The 19,757-nt window shown below is 38.1% G+C and overlaps 1 protein-coding gene across 2 annotated transcripts in view; it reads right to left on the bottom strand.

The window, feature by feature from the left end:
• Positions 1-4,556: 4,556 nt before the first annotated feature.
• Positions 4,557-19,757, bottom strand: part of LOC139138830 (WD repeat-containing protein 18-like) — a 20,767-nt gene continuing 5,566 nt past the window's right edge. Inside the window, exons 1-10 of one of the 2 annotated variants that reach the window (XM_070707378.1) lie at positions 17,861-18,073; positions 16,114-16,224; positions 14,979-15,112; positions 12,919-13,066; positions 11,562-11,705; positions 10,469-10,551; positions 8,534-8,658; positions 6,302-6,459; positions 5,256-5,312; positions 4,557-4,717 (exon numbers count right to left, since the gene is read on the bottom strand). In XM_070707378.1, the coding sequence (XP_070563479.1) occupies positions 4,595-4,717; positions 5,256-5,312; positions 6,302-6,459; positions 8,534-8,658; positions 10,469-10,551; positions 11,562-11,705; positions 12,919-13,066; positions 14,979-15,112; positions 16,114-16,224; positions 17,861-17,899 (1,122 nt within the window). In that variant the 5' untranslated portion in view covers positions 17,900-18,073 and the 3' untranslated portion in view covers positions 4,557-4,594. Of the gene's footprint in view, positions 4,718-5,255; positions 5,313-6,301; positions 6,460-8,533; positions 8,659-10,468; positions 10,552-11,561; positions 11,706-12,918; positions 13,067-14,978; positions 15,113-16,113; positions 16,225-17,860; positions 18,074-19,757 lie in introns of those variants that run through there. The other variant, XM_070707376.1, reaches the window with a different exon arrangement.

Below are 19,757 nucleotides of genomic sequence, written 5' to 3'. Positions count from 1 at the left end.
GTTTCTCCAGTACCAAATTTGAACAGTAACACCATTTTTTTTTTTTTTTTTTTTTTTTTTTGGGGGGGGGGGGGTGATTTTGAAAGGGAACAGTTTAAATTTCTTTAAGGAGAGTTTGAGCAAAAGTTTAAGCCCTTCATCTTCAAGGCGTAGAACTACCTTAAAGTCTTGGTTCTCACATTTTGTCAAACTTCCATCGATGAAATCATTGGTTACATCACAGACATTGAAACTTGCAGAAAAAACAACATTGCTTTACAGTCAAAGTTCTGGTATCACCACTGTGGGTACTGACTGCGACCTCAAAATGCGCACGTAGGATTTTTGACAAGCCTGTTTTGTGCCGCAATCATGGCTTGACCGGATGATAAATGGCAGGTCAGAGGTACACCTGTACTTCAGAACACATGATAACAGTATGAGAACGTGATGACAGATAGCCTTTGCCCAGGCTCTTGACTCACAAGGTGATTGCAACTATTGTATGGTCACACTCGCAAGCATTTACCCTTGCACCAACATGGTTTGGCCCAAAACATTTGTTCCAAAGGTGATTGCAGACCTGTTTACAGTGATTGGGGGTGAACAGGTTGAAAATTTGCATGCACTGTGACAATTGTTCAGTATCTCCATTTACAGTTGAGATGCTATCAACAACAAGCTTTGAATTTCCACAGGTAACGTTTAGGGTCTGGACCCCAAGATACGTGATGAATTTATATAAAAGACAATATGTTATGAGTATATGACCCCAAGAAATTGATTATTTAGAAGATGGTGTCAAATTACTCTCTGTTAGAAGTTTACATTAAATATAACGAATCTAAGAGATAAATACTCTCTTAGATTCTTTATATTATAAATGTAAATGTCAATTGTTTCATGAATGATTCGATATTGGTCACCGGGTAGCCATTTTGTTTTAATATTTTTTTAATGTCTAAAGCCAAATTAAGATATGCCTGTACCAGTTTCTCTCAAAGGTGGTACAAGCAAATTTGTTTCAAAGTTGGTACAAGGATGTAATTTACTGCAAAGTCCAATACGTGCCTCTATCAACCAGTAATAGAGGGACCACTATGTCATACATAAGCACATTGATTTGTTTTGTGATACAATCAAATATGGCTGCCATGCTGCCATTTTTGTCAGGAAACTACAGCGGCAGGGAAGTAGAACTGACACACACATATCTATAGGGCTGATTTAACCACTTTTCACCAAATCGTGCTGTATTACTGTGTGTTAGGTGGAATCATCGAAAACTTAATTGTTCTGTCAATCAAAGCAAAACTGCAGTTGGTTCTGTTCCAACTTGGTTACGAACACTGTGTTTGCACACTACTTGGGGAAAGATGAAGTTGCATGTCACTAGAGGTGACTAGTCAAAAGGTGGACAGTGACATTACTCCAAATAATCTATTGCCAAATTTACATAATTCTCAACGTTTATTTTTCAACATGAAATTCTCCTGTATTGACTTATCATAGAATATCGTCTTCAGAAAATTACCAACTTGAAGGTATCATAGTACATACAGTTTTTCAAACCGTTTGAAGCCCCTGTCATGGCATGAATATATTCTAACCTTTTCTTATATTTGGTGTATGCCAAACTGTTGATTATAATTTTCAAATCTATGTCATAAATTTTTATAATTCATTCATTTAGTTTTGACAACTTATTTCAGAAGTTATTGTTTACGATAAAAAAAGCAGATCCTTCTCTATACAGATTTTCACACATTCTCAAATAATTTGACATGGTATGTATCTGCAATTTACCATCACCAAGACAACAGTTGATGACAAACAAACTTTAAAAGTTGAAATGCTCCTAAATCTGGGGAAATATAATACAGGCATTTATTTGAGTGTCCTCTAAAACTTCATATCTCAAGGGATTTTCAAAAAGGAACACGTTTTGTCAATCATTCATAGACTGTGATGGTAAGTGTTTAAAATTCCTTTGTGTGTATATTTGCCATTTGTCTATCTCCATGCACACAGCTACAGTGTTATCTATGATAATCTTGGTGCATCGCCGGACAAACTACTTCAACTACTATGGATAAAAAAAGTATTAAAGTTATAGAAAACCACAGTGTCTGGACTATCGACTGCGTAAAGCAATATTTGAATCATGCAAGATTTTGTTCAAAGGTTGATCTTGTATTTGTATGACTAAGAAACTATTCAAACGTTACAAGTCGCAACCTGTGTCCATGTCTCTTTCACCTCAACTATCATGAAGCATTATAGACTTCAGTGCTACCTTTCAATGTAGTTTTATTATTTCAAAATCATTTAGGATTGGCATGTAATCTTGTAGAAAGTTATGTATAGCAGACAGCAAAAGGTGACATCTTTCACACCTTATCATCCCAAACCGACTGGGTCCGAAGCAATTGGGGGTTTAGCGATTTGTGTCTTTTTTCATGGAATTTTTTTAGGAATAGCCTCAGACAAATTCTTCCAATTTGGTAATCACCTTACATTTGTAATTAAAACTCCTCCCACACCGAATGCCAATCAAATCCACATTGAACCATAAAACCAAAAGCTACATAGTATTGGTAAGATAGGAACAATTGGTGTCCTAAATTTGTTTCCTTTGGAATGAGAATAATAATCGAATTGTTCGGATTATCCTAGGGGCTAGCTTAACCCTTTCACAACCACAGTTTTGACCAAACTCACTTTTCATCGATGGCGAGTGTAGATCTACTTTACAGTGAATCGGGGTGAACAGCTTCATCTATGGTTTCATGCAGGGTATTTGAATGAATTGACTGCCAAGACCCCACAAACCGCAGAAATATTCTAGCCTAGAGCTTATACGTGCAATTTTTCATTAAAATGATGAAATACACAAAAGGCAAGCTAATAAATGAGAAAGCTATGATCAATAGCGCTGATCGCAAATGACGTCACTGTTCTCTCTCATTAATAGCATAAATAAACATTTTTCCGCATTTTCCGCATAAACGACGAAAATAAAACCTGCGAGTGTTAGAAAGGCTATTTAGCGTCACACTTATTCGTATGAATTGATGACTGAGACTACAAGCTGCAACAACAGCCGCGCATACAACGACAAAATTTGTCCGAATTTCAGCATATTTGTCCGAAAGTCGCGCGCGTGCAGCTATATTTAGTAAAAAACCCGAAATCGCGATCAACGCTATAGAGACACAAGTCAGATGCATATACAGATTTATGCAGGGGGAGCGGAGCAACCAATATGATGGTCATTGGTATGCAGGTACAGATTCACTGTTCTGATAATTGCGCCGCAGACAGTTGAAGTCAGCGTAGGGTTAAGCTGGTTGCACGTAAACAATATTGATAAAGAGCAATGTCACCGCAGTTATCACATGAAAGACACAAATCCGGGAAAAAAGAACTCTCCCGTTCACCGCCAATTCCAGGTAGGCAAGTCCACACTCACTTATTGATCACGATGGGTTTGGACAAAACCATTGTGATGGAGGGGTTAACATCCAGCTGCCCTGGGAGAGAGATCCCTTGTAAGCAAATTTTCCTGTTACATTGTGAGCTCAAACTTGTTTCTGGTTGCATAGCAGAGCATGTTTTTCGAGTTAGGGGTGTTACACTGTACTGAATCAACTGTTTGACAGTTTCTTAGGGGGTATGTTTCTGGTAACTCATCATCAAAGGCCCCCTTGGAAGTGCAAAATAGTACAGCAATGGGGTAGTCAGCCCACGGGCACTGTATTCATACCATCATGCCTTTTGGCCAGTGGAATTAAATATTCTTTTGGGATTTAATTTATTTGCTTTTAATTTGGTTGCTGGCCAACATTTCACTCTGTGTAAATATTTTGAAGCCAACTGCAAATTGTAAATTTCATGAACCATGGACAGTAGTTCTCTTTCTAAATTCCGTGATCAAACATATGGATCACTCCATATTGAAACAACTGCGGACTGTATGACAAATATATACTGCTGTCCTCTCGGGTAGATTATTCACTGGAAATACTTGTATGGCAACATGTTTGATATGGTAACTTTGTGAATAGCCGATGTTTATTTCTTGTACTTTGTACCATGGCATTTTCAGGATATAAATTATCTCTAAAACTGATTTTTTGTGGAGGAACACACAAACGCTTTGCACAAAAACTGTAAATTATAAAGTTTGATTTAGAGTGTCGATATTTTTCCTGAAGAATTTTACAAATGCAGGTATGGTACATAATAGAAAATAGTTTCAAATGACTTCTCATTCTTTGAGTCATGTGGCAAGTCACGTCATCGACATCAGCGTTCCAGAAATACTTGATTTTTGTCACTGCTGATGAAACATTTGCGGTTTTTATCGTCAAAAACACCAGTAATGTCTGCCTTAATGGTTCATCGGTGGAAAACGGCTCTGTGAAATGTCTCGAATCTTCCAGAACACCTGTATCCACAGTCATCCTTTTGCCACCCAGAAGTCGCACAAGCCAATTCTTTTGAATAGGATGGGTGGATCCATTCATGTGGAATTGGGGGTGAAAGGGTTAGATACAAACCATAACTCATAAATGTTGATAAATCAAAAAGATCGTATATTTATTCATGTTTATTAGGATTGGGAGTGTGTGAGCAATTCTTTGACAGCAAATTTAAAGAGATTCTTGTTAGCTGTTTGTAATTGGCGACATTCTTCTTGCAGCTGTGATGTCGTCACTCTGTCAGTGTCTGTCATCTGTTGAGAGCATAGAAAATATCAGATATGGTCAGGATTCATTGTTGACAGTTTAAATACTACAAAGTAACAAACATTCCCTCTTCGATATTTTTATTATAATGCGCATGAAGCACCTGGAGATTAAACCACAAACTGACACTGTGCTCTGTAAATTTCTTCTCTTTTACAATGAAACACCGCAACGTTTACCGTGATGAATAAATTTTGTGTCCCAGATGAACTTCCCTTCAATTGAGAATCTGCGTTGGCAAAATGATAAAACAAGCAATATATGACAACGGTTCTACTCCGGAATAAAAAGGACGCGATGCGTTCTACAGACTCAGTATGCCCAAATAATCACGTGATGCCGGTACAAACAAGCCCACATGTACATGTACATGGGTACTAACGCGCATGGAAATACACGTACGTTTATGCACGTTTGCGCACATGGTTTGTTTGTACCGTGGTCGATTCGAATTCCGGGTTTGGTCTATTGGAAACGTTTCACAGACAAAGATGACAAGACATAGGTACATAAAATGTTCCTTACCCCTTGAAGACACTCTTGCAGTCTTCTCTGTGTGACAGACATGTCTTCAGATTCCAGCTGTTTGCAAAGAGGGAAAAAATATCAACAACTTGAAAGTCGGAATTTCAACTTTTTTTTCACACATGATGTCCATCCTACTGTATTTAAACATGATTTCCTCCATATGAAAGGGTTATAAGCAAAACATAGCTCATAAATGTTGATATATTAAAAAGATTGTACTTTGATTCATATTCCGTAGGACTGGGAGTTTGTATAATTATCATATCAAGATGGTTGGTCTTTCAGGGAGAATCACATTTTAAACAAGGCTGTCTGAGATGAATTCTTTCAAACAGATATATTCACAAGAGAAAGATATATGCAGATAATATATGCTGTGGTTTTGAAAAGGTCTGTACATGGGTCAAAATGTAACATACTGCAATTTCTGAACAATTTCACCCGGGTACCCAAAGATGTCGTCCACTATTCACAGAAACCATGGTATCATGTTATTTCATTATGTGTGATCCGTAAAGTTCACCTGAACACCAAATGACTACAATTGGCATACTCTGTGACAGTCATGGCGTATATGTTCAGCACTGAAGGTCTGGATAATCTGGCAATTGTCATGGTTGTAACAAAGTGATGTGCCGGCTTTAACTTACTTAGGGCAAGCCTTTTGGATTCTGCTTCTGTATTAGAACAGCAATATCCTTCCGTTCTACATCTAATTCTAATTTTTTTCAGGTTGTCTGTCTGACTTTCATGTAAAGATGATCTAATTATTGAATTTTTGATTACGGTGTCACATTTTAGATAACAAGTATAATTACATGTGGAGAGGTGAACATCAACTTCAAACATTAACTTGACACATTGCAACGAAATGTTTGTGTGATGATAATATTCCTGTTATCAGATGAACTAATGTGTGTGTGTGTGTGTGTGTGTGAACTGAGAGAGAGAGAGAGAGAGAGAGAGAGAGAGAGAGAGAGAGAGAGAGAGAGAGACTGTCAGTCTGTCTTTTTGTCTGAGGAGGAAAGGAAACAGGTATTTACCTGAATAGAGTGTTTAATTCTCATATCAAGAGAGTGTGTCTTTCCGTCACTGTCTGTCTGTGAACTTCTCTGGAATGGTTTGATAGGCATAGCTGTTTTGTTCACTGTACTGAACATCTGAATAGGAGCTTGTGTGAACATGGCATTGGTGACAATACCTATAAAGACATTTCATACATTTTGCAAGTAATATACTTGGTCACATAAACATGCATGCTTGGCCAATTGCTGATTCTCCAACTCCTTTGAAGTTTGTATCTACATTAAACTGTGGTTAACAAGTCATCGTTGATGACACAGTCCCCACTTGTTAATGGGTGCTTTGATTACAGGTCCTCAGAGAGGATAGAGTCCTCTTCATTAGGTCTGTGATAAAAATACTTTTGAATAAATTCGCTTAATACATGTCTGAGTTGTAGTTCAGGACATGAAAATCGTAATAAAATGGCCACATGGTGGCCATAATGGATCGAATCACAAAACAAATCAATGTGCATACGTATGACACAGGTCAATGTCCTTGTACCAACTTTGATTAAAATTGGTTGAAATATGCCTGAGTTATGGCTTTGTACATGAAAAAATCATAACAAAATGGCCGCACAGCAGCCATATTGGATGGTATCACAAAACAAATTAACATGCATATGTATGACATTGGTCAATCTCCTTGTACCAACTTTGAATAAATTTGCTTGATACATGTCTGAGTTATGGTTCTGGAAATGAAAAAACGTAATAAAATGGCCACATGGCGGCCATATTGGATCGTATCACAAAACAAGTCAATGTGCATGTGTATGACATAGGTTGATGTCCTTGTACCAACTTTGAATAAAATTGGTTGAGATATGCCTGAGTTATGGCTCTGAACATTAAAAAAATCATAACAAAATGGCCGCACGGCAGCCATATTGGATCTTATCACAAAAAAAATTGATGTGCATATGTATGACATAGGTCAATGTCCTTGTACCAAGTTTGAATATAATCGGTTGAGATATGCCTGAGTTATGGCTCTGTACATGAAAAAATCGTAACAAAATGGCCGCACGGCGGCCATATTAGATCGTATCACAAAAAGAATTGACGTGCATATCTATGACGTTGGTCAATGTCCTTGTACCAACTTTGAATAAAATCAGTTGAAACATGCCTGAATTATGGCTCTGTACATGAAAAAATCGTAATAAAATGGCCGCCTGGCAGCCATATTGGATCGTATCACAAAACAAATCGACGTGCATCTGTATGACATATGAAGTAATCCTTATACCAAGTTTGAATGAAATCGCTTCGGGCATCTCTGAGATATCAGCGTGAACGGACGGACGCACGCAGGGACGGACGCACGCACGGACACACACGCACACACGCACACACGCACGGACACGACCAAACCTATAAGTCCCCCCGGACGGTGTCCGTGGGGACTAAAAACAGACAATTACTCAGGAAGGTTTTCAAGTACCATGCAAGTTTCTAGTTTGATTTTTTTAAAGTTCTGAACTTGTCTATACATATTTTATTTCTATTTGGAGTCACAGCACATGCAGCACGATTATCGGATACATGAGATGAGATACGAGACCTTTGTGTTGAATTGACTTTGCCATGTTTGATTGTTCTGGATTTCTCTGTTGTCTTTTCAGCCGTAATTAAATACACCTGACTATTTACGTTTATGCTTTCTGTAATTTACGCCTTTTGCTCTTGCCAGTTTCTATCATGATATTTGTAAAGGTACCTCCAAAAGCAAACATCGGCAATGACCTTTCCAAGTTCTAAAAGGTTGTGTTCTAGAACTGCTTGCGCTCAGTGTTACTTAAAAGTTTACACATTCAGACTCCTGGTCAGATAGACAATAAGAAGTTAAATAGCCACACATGATACATGTATGCTTTGATAATATCTTGTGATGTTTTGCCATAAAAAGTATCTCGATGTTTAAAATTCTTTTTAGGTCTAAGATGCCTTGGTTCTAACAGGGTTTGAAAATGTAATCATCAAATATTTCATGCAGTACACAGTAATCACTTGCAATTCACTGAACAATTTTGACAAACTGTTGGAAAGTCTCGTAACCGATCAATATATATCATGATAATACAATGTTGAACAGTTTTCATGGCAACGAGAACCTGTCTGTGCTTTTTTCATAAACTTATTTTTTCTAGAAATTTTTGAAACGAGATGCAACCCAACAATTTTGTGACTGACACAATAGCCTACCTTTGTGATTGAGAACTCTTATACACTGTCTGCTGGCTATATCCCATAATACTACGGTGCAGTCATGTGACCCGGAGAGTAGCATGGTGCCATCTATAGACACTGACAGACAGTTCACTTGTTTACTGTTGAAAGGAAAGGAAAACCAGTGTAAACAGGATTTTCTCGGTGTGTACAGAGAGAAGTGTGAAATGTATGGGTAAACAAATACATTCAATTGGCATGGTTATAATGGATGGTTTACTTTTATTGTCTTATTAATCAAAGCACACCTCACAATTTTTTCTCTAATTGTGACAGTTGTGATGAGGCAGTAGCAAAAAAAATGAACCACTGATTTGAAAGACCCACAAAAATATTTTACAAAATGGAGAAATATAGGCATTCTGGTTACTATTATCGCTCACTCAAAACTCCGCTAATAAATGGTTTTCTGACTTCTGTTCTGACTAGCAACTTTATACACTATTGCAGATGCCTGAAATCCTTGTTTGTAGATTAGAAACCCAAATGCCTCAATTCACCGTGATCAGTTCATTCAAGAGGAGACTATGTTGGTTTATCACATGAAGAAAACACTGATCCACACAACGACAGGCATGATGCAGTTTGTTTACAACACTGTAATTTTGAATAATTTCATATGTCAGCACTACATTTTGTCTCGGGGGAAGGACCTTAAGATTTAATCCTTTTTCTGACAGGTCTTTTTGTGGTGATGGAAATCAAGAACTTTGAGAAATTGAAGTTGAAACATTAAACCATCAGCAGTTTTGTCTTTGGTTTGATATTTCAAAAATATAAATCCTTACTCAGACTATTAAATGTGCATTAATGAATGACTTATCAAATAAATGTGAACATAGTTTTAAAATAGTTTTATCTGCACATTCATCAAAAAACTGCTGATGTTTCCAACCATAGACTGTAGAAGGAGAAGTCAGTCTGGTGATTTTTCACTGTAATCCCTTCGGGGAAAAAAGGATTACATGGTAATTTTCAGTCCAAACATTGTAGCTGACAAATTTCTCGCTGCGATGTTGCCTTTATGCGCACACAGACACAGAAGCAGGTATATTGTTACAGTTTAACAAAACTGAGAATGGCAACACCCTCTCATGAGGATAATGTCACACCAATACGGCAGTAATTATCCAATTTCATTGAAAGGGCGCAAGTAGTTTATTCTTTAAAAAATTCAAAAAAAGACAGAAGTTTCTTCCAGATCGTACGATCGATCAGGTGACAGGTAAGATTACAACTGGATCATTGCAGATTGAATCGGTTGTTGAACACCCACGGAAGTGCTTTGAACATGTTGATCTGTGTGAAAATCACCTCAACACAGCATACTAGGCATGCAGTTCTTTCTGTAAAGTATTGTGAATGGAATCAATCCATTCTGGAATGATGCAACCAGTTTTGCCGATATTTAAATTTGAAGAGAAGAGTACAAGTAAAATACTTGCCTGGTTCAGAATTTTATCACCAATTGATGTGTGTGCAAGATAGATATTTTTTACAAATTTGTTGACACCTGACAGTTTCAGTAACGTTTCCCTAGTGACATCCTACCTGGTAACTTGTTTCTTTCATTTTCACTTACAACTACTCTTTCATTTGATGTGGACTCTCCTTATTTGAAGTTACTCAGATTATGTCGTACGATGCAGCCATGAGAATGCCCAATGTCAGTCAAAGCTATGAAGGGTACTGTGAGGGTCTGCTGAGTGGGGGTTGGAACAGGCAATTTAAGAAGCAAAAACGAAAGACTATAACCCCTTTATGTCAGAAGTCAAACGTAATACTGCATTATTTGTGAAGTACTGTATGCAGTATTCAACAAGACCACACACTTCTTGGCAAACAACCACAATGTTTCATTTTTAAAAGCAAACACTGTATTTTATCGACAGCAAAGTTTCTGAAACTCACCTATGCCTGACAAATGTCTGTGTTTTTCCCTCATCATCTGCGGTTTCACTCTCACTGATGACAACACGACCTTTCACCTGTTCCTGAAATGATATGAAATGATGCAAACTTATTACATTGTAGCAATTCTACCGATGCTGTTGTTATGAAAGAGACAAGAAAAGAAATGCTCCAACTGATACCAAAATATTTCCCTCCCATGCGTGGATACGCATCTGTTTGTGTCCCAGCAACATGTTAAATTTGTAAAGTTTTCTATGAAACTGTTCACATAGTGTATGGTTTTACCCTTTGAACTTTTTTTGCAGATAAAGCTTACTGGGATGTCAAAGGTCAATAGAGTGTTACGGTGTGATCGGATATAAAAAATATCCAGCTTGGAATGTTATGTTGTTGGTCCATGTGCAAAAAAACACACTGAAACCAAAGCCGTTGTTGTTTCAAAACTTATATACATGCTTAATGCGTTAAAACAAAAGTGAAGGAAAAGTTTCCATGGTACAGACGCAAAGAACTCTTCATAATAATAGCACAGATGAAGATTCATTAAAACTTAAATTTCACGCTGTAAAATGACACTGGCTGCTGCCAATGGATATTTGGACAGTGTGTCTGTATTTACAACCTGTGTTTATTGCTGCATCTTGCAGCCTGTTCTTGTGACATGGAATTTTAATTTTTTTTTTCAAATTGTAAGATTATTACATGAGTTGTGCACATACCATGCTGAAAATAATGGTAGCAAAGTGATAATTTCACTATCATTTCATCAAATGGAATTTCTGAAAGACTGGTGAAAACTTTCAGACAAATATTCATTCTTGTAAATGACTTTTGAAAAATATGATGCCATTTTAATTTGAAACCCCCATATTTGAGTTTCCCCATGAATAATGTAACAGCTTTGTGTGCTTCAGTAAAGGTTCAATCTTGACTTTACTTTCTAAGTTTTTGACTTTACCAGAACCACTACAGCGCTGTATGGAGACACAAAGCCTGCAGTTCCTCCACTTGAAAAATCCACTTCAACCCGAGCTGAAACAAGATAAGACGCATTCACAACAACTGAGTGTTTGCTGCCATGGTTACGAACCTGACTGAAGAGGTTGATCTGGTAAATGCTGCCGTTGATACCACCAGCAAATAATCGATACTCCGCCGTATCCATGGTGACAGATGTGATGCTGACATCATAGACGAAGCAGCATAGCTCCTGGCCTGATGACAAGTCCCAAAGCTGTGGATAGAACATGGAAGAAAAATAAAATATTTCAGTCAATTAGTCTTGAATTTTTTGTGAATTTGTTTGCCGCATTGTGAGTTTCATGTAGAACAGCAGATTGTATTAACAATTCGTCACATCCATGGCTATGAAGTTTCATAACTTTTTAGGATAAACCTATTGTGGCAATGACAGAAGAAAATGTTTTTTGACACACTGTGTCACCTCTTTGACCTCTTGTGACCTTTGATGAACTTGATCCAAGGGATCAAAGGTCATGCATTTCAAGCTTCTCATGAGCTGAATCAGATTTTGCAGTTATCATATTCTGAGTCAGAATCAAATACTTTGTAGAATGTAGGATGTTGGAATGCCCGTCCATTTCTGGATGAAACTTCAATAATGCAAGTAGTTGTGTCATTGTCAGTGTTGTTCCCTCTTTTTGGATTCCACAAATATTTGAATATAAAATATAACGACGTACTTCAGAAGGTTTAAATGGCAGTTTGGCTACTAGGTCAGGGATCATAGGCTAAGTAAATGATTTCAGAATAAAAAAGGTACACGTATTTCTGCTGCCCTATGAAATGAAAGAACTGACATGCAAGAGTAGAACACTGGTAAAATTCCAACGTATCCCTGGAAATATTTTACCAGGGTATGGTACTGAACAAAGCCCTGTAAAAATAGAAGACAGGAAGTTATATACAGAGATTTTGAGATAACTGAATGGCCAGGGAAGTTGCTATGGTCAAATATTTCAGAGCAACTTATTATTTGCTGCATGAAAGGGCTACAGAAGCATATTTACTGCATGAGAAATCTACATCTTCCTTTGAAATGAGCGCAAACTGTATGTCAAAATAGTATCTTTTACCTGAAGATCTACAGAAGCAAATGGCTAGAATTCCCTGCATATAGGTCTATGTAACAGGACAGCAGATAAGTGGGTCAAGCTTGAGATTCAATGGTATCCTAGTGTGCAAATTTCTATTTATTTCCTATGAAAGGGTGCACCCTAAGACAAGTGTCTCACCATTGAATGAAGCATTGAACCTACTGTCCTACTAATATGCTGTGGACACAGTGGATAATACCGGTACTGATGAGTGCTGCATGGCCAGCACAACACTGGAAAGCACTGACAAGCAAGTTCAATGAATAAGTAGTGGGTGCTTTTTTTGAATGATCACATGAACATTATTGAAAAATGATGAAGCTCTCTCACCCTGCATGTCTGGTCCAAAGACGATGACACCACCCTTGCTAATGGTCCTCCACAACCACAGTAGATGTCTGTCACAGGTAAGGAGTGATTTGACGAGACGTACAGTGGTTCCAGTCTTGCAGAGATACCGTTATGACTCTGCAGAATACTGTGAACATGGAAACATGAATGAGAAATACGTCAGATTAGTCTCTAGGTTTTTGAATAATTCACTCTGCCTATCTAATACAATGAGAGTTTCAATGGTTGCTTTGATCCTAATGTTCTTGCTTGTTGAAAGCCATGGTATGTCATTGATAGCTTGAATCCAGAGGTCTAGTCAGCTTGTCCGGCAGTCTAATTTACTATTCCTACAGTCTAGTTTGCTAGTCATGTAGTCTAGTTTACTAGTCCTGTAGTATAACTTACTAGTCCTGTAGTCTAGTTTCTAGTCCTGCAGTCTAGTTTGTCTGTCCTATAGTCTAGGTAGCTAGTCATGTAGTCTAGTTTACTATTCCTATAGTCTAGTTTGCTAGTCATGTAGTCTAGTTTACTAGTCCTGTAGTATAACTTACTAGTCATGTAGTCTAGTTTGCAAGTCCTGCAGTCTAGTTTGTCTGTCCTATAGTCTGGGTAGCTAGTCATGTAGTCTAGTTTACTAGTACTATAGTCTAGTTTGCTAGTCCTTTGCTAGTCTTGTAGTCTAGTTTACTAGTCCTGTAGTCGAGTCTAGTTTACAAGTCCTGTAGTTCTAGTTTGCTTGTCCTGCAGTCTAGTTTGCAAGTCCTGTATTCTAGTATTCTGTCCTACAGTCCAGTTAGGCCAGAGAAAAAAAAAATCTTGTTCATCGGATTTTTTGGACCAAGTCCCAGGAGCGGCGAGCGAAAAATTTTTTTTTTATTTTTTTTAAGGCCGAAGGTAAACGCGGTGGCATTTTTGTACAGATGCAGACAAGGCAAGATAATTGTTTCCCTTTTTACCTGAAATATCTCAGACAAGAAACACTGATACTGGTAACTGAATTCAATACTATATTTCCAAACAATAACATAGGCCATTACATTCACAGTTAGTGTTTGCACAACATATTCTGAGCAGTTCAACATTCTCTCAGAATAAAACGAAATGTACAGCAAATCACTGAAATTCAACAATTCAGTATTGTCCTTTAATATTGTCCTGGTGGGACCTAGCATCTGAGTTTTTTCATTTTACTTTGGCCCCATGTTTTGGCCTCTTTACCACTGTCTATATATACACACATTTTACATTATGGTCTAACAACACTGTACTGTGATCGGAGTGAAGTTATATAGTCATCATTCAGATCGTACTTTAACATCGACGCAACCATGTGTTTTTGTCATTGCCGTAAATTTTTATACTTTCGATGCAATTTTCATTCAATCGGATGCACCGTCCATCTGCTGTCACGATCTTGTTGAACAAATCGCCGAACGTAATATCAGGACAAACACTGCACTGAATAGCGTCTCTGGAACTAACTGTTGGCCATCACGTCGAATGTTGGCGATCAAATTAATACTCATGTGACATGTACTAACCTTTACAAAACGAGCAAATTTCTGGCCAAATCGACCTACTTTGCGTCGTGATTCGCCAAATTCAGACGTAACAACAACGTGTTGGCGGTCAACTAAGTCCGAACACGAATGAAGTCTCATTCAGAATCCCGTGCCCGCGAAAACCCTACACAGTGTAGGGCGCCACCAGCGGCAGTAGTAAAATATTTGTAATGCGGAAGTAAGAATTTGCCGCGATCAAAAAAAAAAAAAATTTCCAAATATGCCAAAGTAGAAGCGACGATTCCGATGAACAATTTATTTTTTCTTCCTGGCCTTATCTAGTTGTGTAGTATAGGTGTGCTAATCCTGTAGTCTTGTCGGTGCTATCCTTATAGCCTAGTTTGCGAGGCCTACAGGCTAGTTTGCCAGTTCCATATAGGGCTGTGACGCCTTGCTGCATTAGCTGTCAACTGGATAAGACTATTTCATAATGTCATATTACAATACGTTGATCTCAATCTAAAAAAGACCATGGATTAAATCTTGATAGCTTACCTGGCCATTGACCAGACCAAAACCAAACTATCATTTCCACCCGATATTAGACAGCTACCATCATCTGTAAACTTCAGACATGTTATATTCTGGTAGTGTCGGCTGAGTATTGCTACAAGTTTACCAGTGCTTACCTGTTAAACAATAAAACAAAACCAGCTGCTGATCTGATCGAGAAAAATCGTTGCAATTAATGAAAGAATTGATATAGGAGAAGAGGTAGTGACCAACAACTGTCAGGCCAAGTTTGTCTCAGCATACACACAGAGGGCGCTGTACATACAGAAAATCCTGCAGACTTCTAAGCATTGAAGAATTGCCATGCCTTGGCAGCTCAGGGAACGTAAAATATTACAGTATGTTTCATGTATATGAATCAGTGCCATCCTGATATTCTGATTGTAATTCAATGAGATTAGTTAGGAATAGTGATACAAAAATTGTTTTGCTATTTCTAGATTAGTGCTGTAATTACATTATGCACATTGGCTGTTACGTATTGAGATTAACCTAAGAAGAAAATAGGATAGCTCCACCCTTTTGATCTTTACTCCAAATGGCTTGCAAACTGAGCTTCTGCAATTTTCATTTATATTTCACAGGTCAGACATTGATTCATTTGTCCATCAGTAGTTGATATAAATTATTATACTTGATGTATAACACTAAAATATCTAACGTCCCTTTGACATCGGATTTCTGACAATTTGGATCACCTGAATGGACAACAGGGATGCAAAAAGATTCACCCTGACAAGGGGAATAATAAATTTTGTTCACAGCAGGCCTACCTGTAAAGTATAAAAGGATTAATATTGATGAACTTGTATTCCTGGTTGTACTTGAACGTTTAGTTTGGAGGACATTCCTTGGACTTATCAAATGGTATTAAAGGTACACTGTCACCTGTTCCAATTTTGCCACAGTTACCATGGAAAGAGAAAATCTAACCAATCACAGATTTTAAGTGGGTGGCCGCTTTTTAAAAAACAGCGCCCTCACATGGGCATTTTGAGTACCAAGGAACGCCCCTTTGACAATATATGGGCATCTTTAGATTACAGGTGACTGTATACCCTTAAAGTATCACAAGGATTTCACAAAAATGGAAGTTTCACTGGGATTTAATACTTACATGCCATACGTGTATTCTTTCTGCAATACCAGCTGCACAGTAGTTACCACACGGTGACGTTGCCAATGCCGTAACCAACCCCGGACATACTATCCTCATTTGTTGTTGCTCCTTATTCAAATTTAAGAACAACAAAATGCTATTGTAACACCTCGTCCACACTCTCTATTGTGATTTGTTAGTTTACGGGTCTTGAGGTATGTATCATTTTCATGCTGATATATGGAAAGAGCAAGTTACCGGTTAACAGTTAAACTGTGTACTGGTTTCATGTAAAAGTTCAGAACAATTGTTGATAGCGCCAGTTACACATGCGTACATTCTAGAATGTGTAAAGAAGATGGCAGTGTTATCTGCGGAATGATGCCAGCTGTGGAAGAAAATTGCATGAAGTGCGTTACGAATCGCATATTAATGGGCCATATTTGGGTAACACCATACGTTTGTTTTCCCTTGGGCCTGAGAGTTGCCCAAAACAGTCTGTTACCCTCGGCTTACGGCCTCATGAAACAGACTGTTTTGGGGCAAGACTCTAGTCTCAGGCCCATGGGCAACAAACCTATGCTGTTACCCTCATGGCCAGTCAATATGTGTATACTGTGAAATTCCCCATGAGAAGTTAGGGCATCATCTGTGAACTTTGCAGGAAAACCTTTACCTTTTCATAACGATTCTGTACAATTTACCTGCAGCTTTGGTTATCAGTTTTCTTAAAAATGAAATGGGTGTTAAGCTATTGATACGATGTTCAAGATCTCAGAATCAGTGTCGATATTAAGAATTATCTTTAAATACACATGACTAAATTTTCTTTGATACATACCATTTTGCCCTTGGAGAGAACTAACATAACTTTAAGAATTATAAGGTAGAATGCTTTTTGGGGACAGATATTCTGACTCAAATTTTACAGTCTTTTTCTGGTCTACGACTCATGGGGCTCATTTCCAAGCTCTCAGAGTAAGGCTTCCCCTTGGTATCTCAATGTAATCAGACTAGGGAACACCTGAAATGTTACCAGGGTTCCTAGATGCAAAATTGTAGCTCTACGGTGAGGCGGTCGGTGAATTTTGGTTTTTGCGACCTCGCTCACTAGTAGCTACAATGCTGAAGGCCCTGGAGCATTCAAAATAAGTGTGTCGCACATGATGCAGCATGTTGATGTGAAATCCCACATATTTACTGCATTTGGTCATACTGATTTATCACTACTGAAGACTAAATACAATACTGCACTAACCTTGTCATTTATCGGTTTTGGTATTTGTTCAAACACGTCGATCGCATTCCAAAAACGTTGAGCGTGTTTCTGGGAGCGGCCATTACCGGAAGTTGGTAATGGCAGATCCTAGAAATGTTTTTGGAACGCGAAACCAAAACTCACCGACCGCCTCACCGTAGAGCTACAGTTTTGCAGCTGCCAGGGTTCCCAGATCATTTACCAATGTTCCCTAACCTTAGCAAAATGCTGAAATTTTTATTGCACATCTGCGCATTTATCACAGAGAATATGAAAATGAGCTCATCATTGTCATTAATGTGTACTTACAGCCCTGTCCCTGACCGCATTAATATTTGGGAGGTTATAGCCAAGTAATTGAAGAAAACTCTGGAACTTGACTTATACTTGCCTGATCCTGAATTTAATATAGTGAGCGCAGCGAGAGCGGCCGAAGGCCGCTCGCAAAGCGAGCATTAAGACTAATGCGTGTACAAGAAATTTAGAATGGAATCTCTATATACCTACGAGTTTGAAAAGAGAGCACAGTTCCATGGAGGCAGCCATTTTGAATACTTTTACACGGATTGCGTGAAATTAAAGATATCATCTACCACAAAAACTACTCGACAATGTGTATTGCCGACAAAAGAATCTCTCTGTTCCAAAGAAAGTGTGAAATTTGTTTCAAAATGACTATTTTCGATCACTTTTGAAGGCCCGGACCGGTCATCACTAGGCGCCGCCATTTTGAAACAAGCCTACTCTCGCGTGAACGAACGGTCAACTCACGCGAGAATTAAAAATAGTGCGCTGAGAGCTAGCTACCGACGGGAATATCAAGTACGTGTTTTACATTAGACTGCCTCTATTCCCGCCCCTGTTTAATATATACACTGATTGGAATCATATAATTTACCAGTTTTAAATAATTTTCGTTAGTGAGCTTGGCATTTCCGAGTTAAATTGCTATAAATGTTATTCTAGAAAACAATTGACAACAATTCAACCTCAACTAGTCAATGGCTAAGTTATGAATCATGCATCAAACACAGAAATTAGCATTGTTATGTAGGTCATTTCCCCCACACTCATCATGACCTGAGTTCAATTAGTCTAGAACATTCTCAAGGTCACTGCCCCTGATGACCTAACAACCTTGAATTCAATTAGTCATGTTTGGAATGTTCTGGAAAGTTGATTAGTTGTGTAAGGGAGATAATTTTAGAACAGTAATTAGCATGTCAATAAAGTTCTAGATTGTTCTCATATGCCTTTATAAAAGGGACGTGCTCAGCTTCCAGTCAGACTTTTGGGATCGTGTCTCTTGTGTGTTACTAAACTCCAGCAGTAGTCATTCTCAAGACTTTCAAGACCTTCACTGCCAACGCTGGATTTATACTGTGGACTTTGTGCAGTTTCAAGCCTGCAAGCCAAAGGACTGTTCATTCATCCGACTGACTGTTACAACTCTGAGACTGGAGCTCTGCCGTCCCAGCTGAGATAAGTAGTCTGTACACTTTTAAAGCTTGTACTCTATCCCTGACTTAGCAATTAGTTTTATTTTCGTAATAATTTTGTTTAAACGTTAACTGCTGAGTTCACCCTTTTGTTCGTTTTCTCTGCACGTAACAAATTGGGGGCTTGGACGGGAAACGAATATTTTGAGCCGTTTGACAACATTTTGACAGCCTTTTCAAAACTACTGTATACTGTGAACTCAGCGAAATTCAATCATGGCGGAATTCAAGCCAGACGAATTTATGGATGACCTTGATCAGGACACATTTAATTCCCTCAGAAAAGACAACCTCATAGCACTGGCAAATTTCCTTAAAGTAGATGTCAAAAGATCTATGCGCAAGCGAGAAATTCAGTTCAAGATTGCAAAACTTTAGTTAATTCTGGCCATTTTGAGGAGTCTGCCTTAAAAGATTATGAGCCTGAGTCTTCCTTCGAACTCAAAAATTAGAATTAGAAATACAGGCAGATTTGGAGCTTAAGAAATTGGAATTAAAAAGGAAAAATTGCAAATGGAAGAAAGGGAAAGGCAGGAAAAATTACAAATGAAAGACAAAGAATTACAAATGAAAGACAAGAATTACAAATGGAAGAAAGACAGAGAGAAAAGGAGAGAGAATTGGAAGAACATCGACTACAGTTAGAAATGAGACGTTTAGAGCTTGGACAATCAGGAAAATTCTTCCCTTCAGACAAGTTTGACATCACTAAGCATTTCAGGTTAGTTCCCCCTTTCCAAGAAAAGGATGTTGATAAATATTTCCTTCATTTTGAGAAAATTGCTCAGAGTCTGAATTGGCCTAAGGAGTCCTGGTCTATGCTTTTGCAGAGTGCTTTGGTGGGTAAAGCCAGAGAAATTTACATTCAGTTGTCAGTAGAGCAGGCTTCAAATTATGATTCTGTG

Source organism: Ptychodera flava, chromosome 8 (genome assembly GCF_041260155.1).
Source record: "Ptychodera flava strain L36383 chromosome 8, AS_Pfla_20210202, whole genome shotgun sequence".
Taxonomy (NCBI): Eukaryota; Metazoa; Hemichordata; class Enteropneusta; family Ptychoderidae; genus Ptychodera; species Ptychodera flava.
The sequence above is the reverse complement of the archived record's forward strand: the minus strand, read 5'-3'. Positions and strand labels throughout refer to the sequence as shown.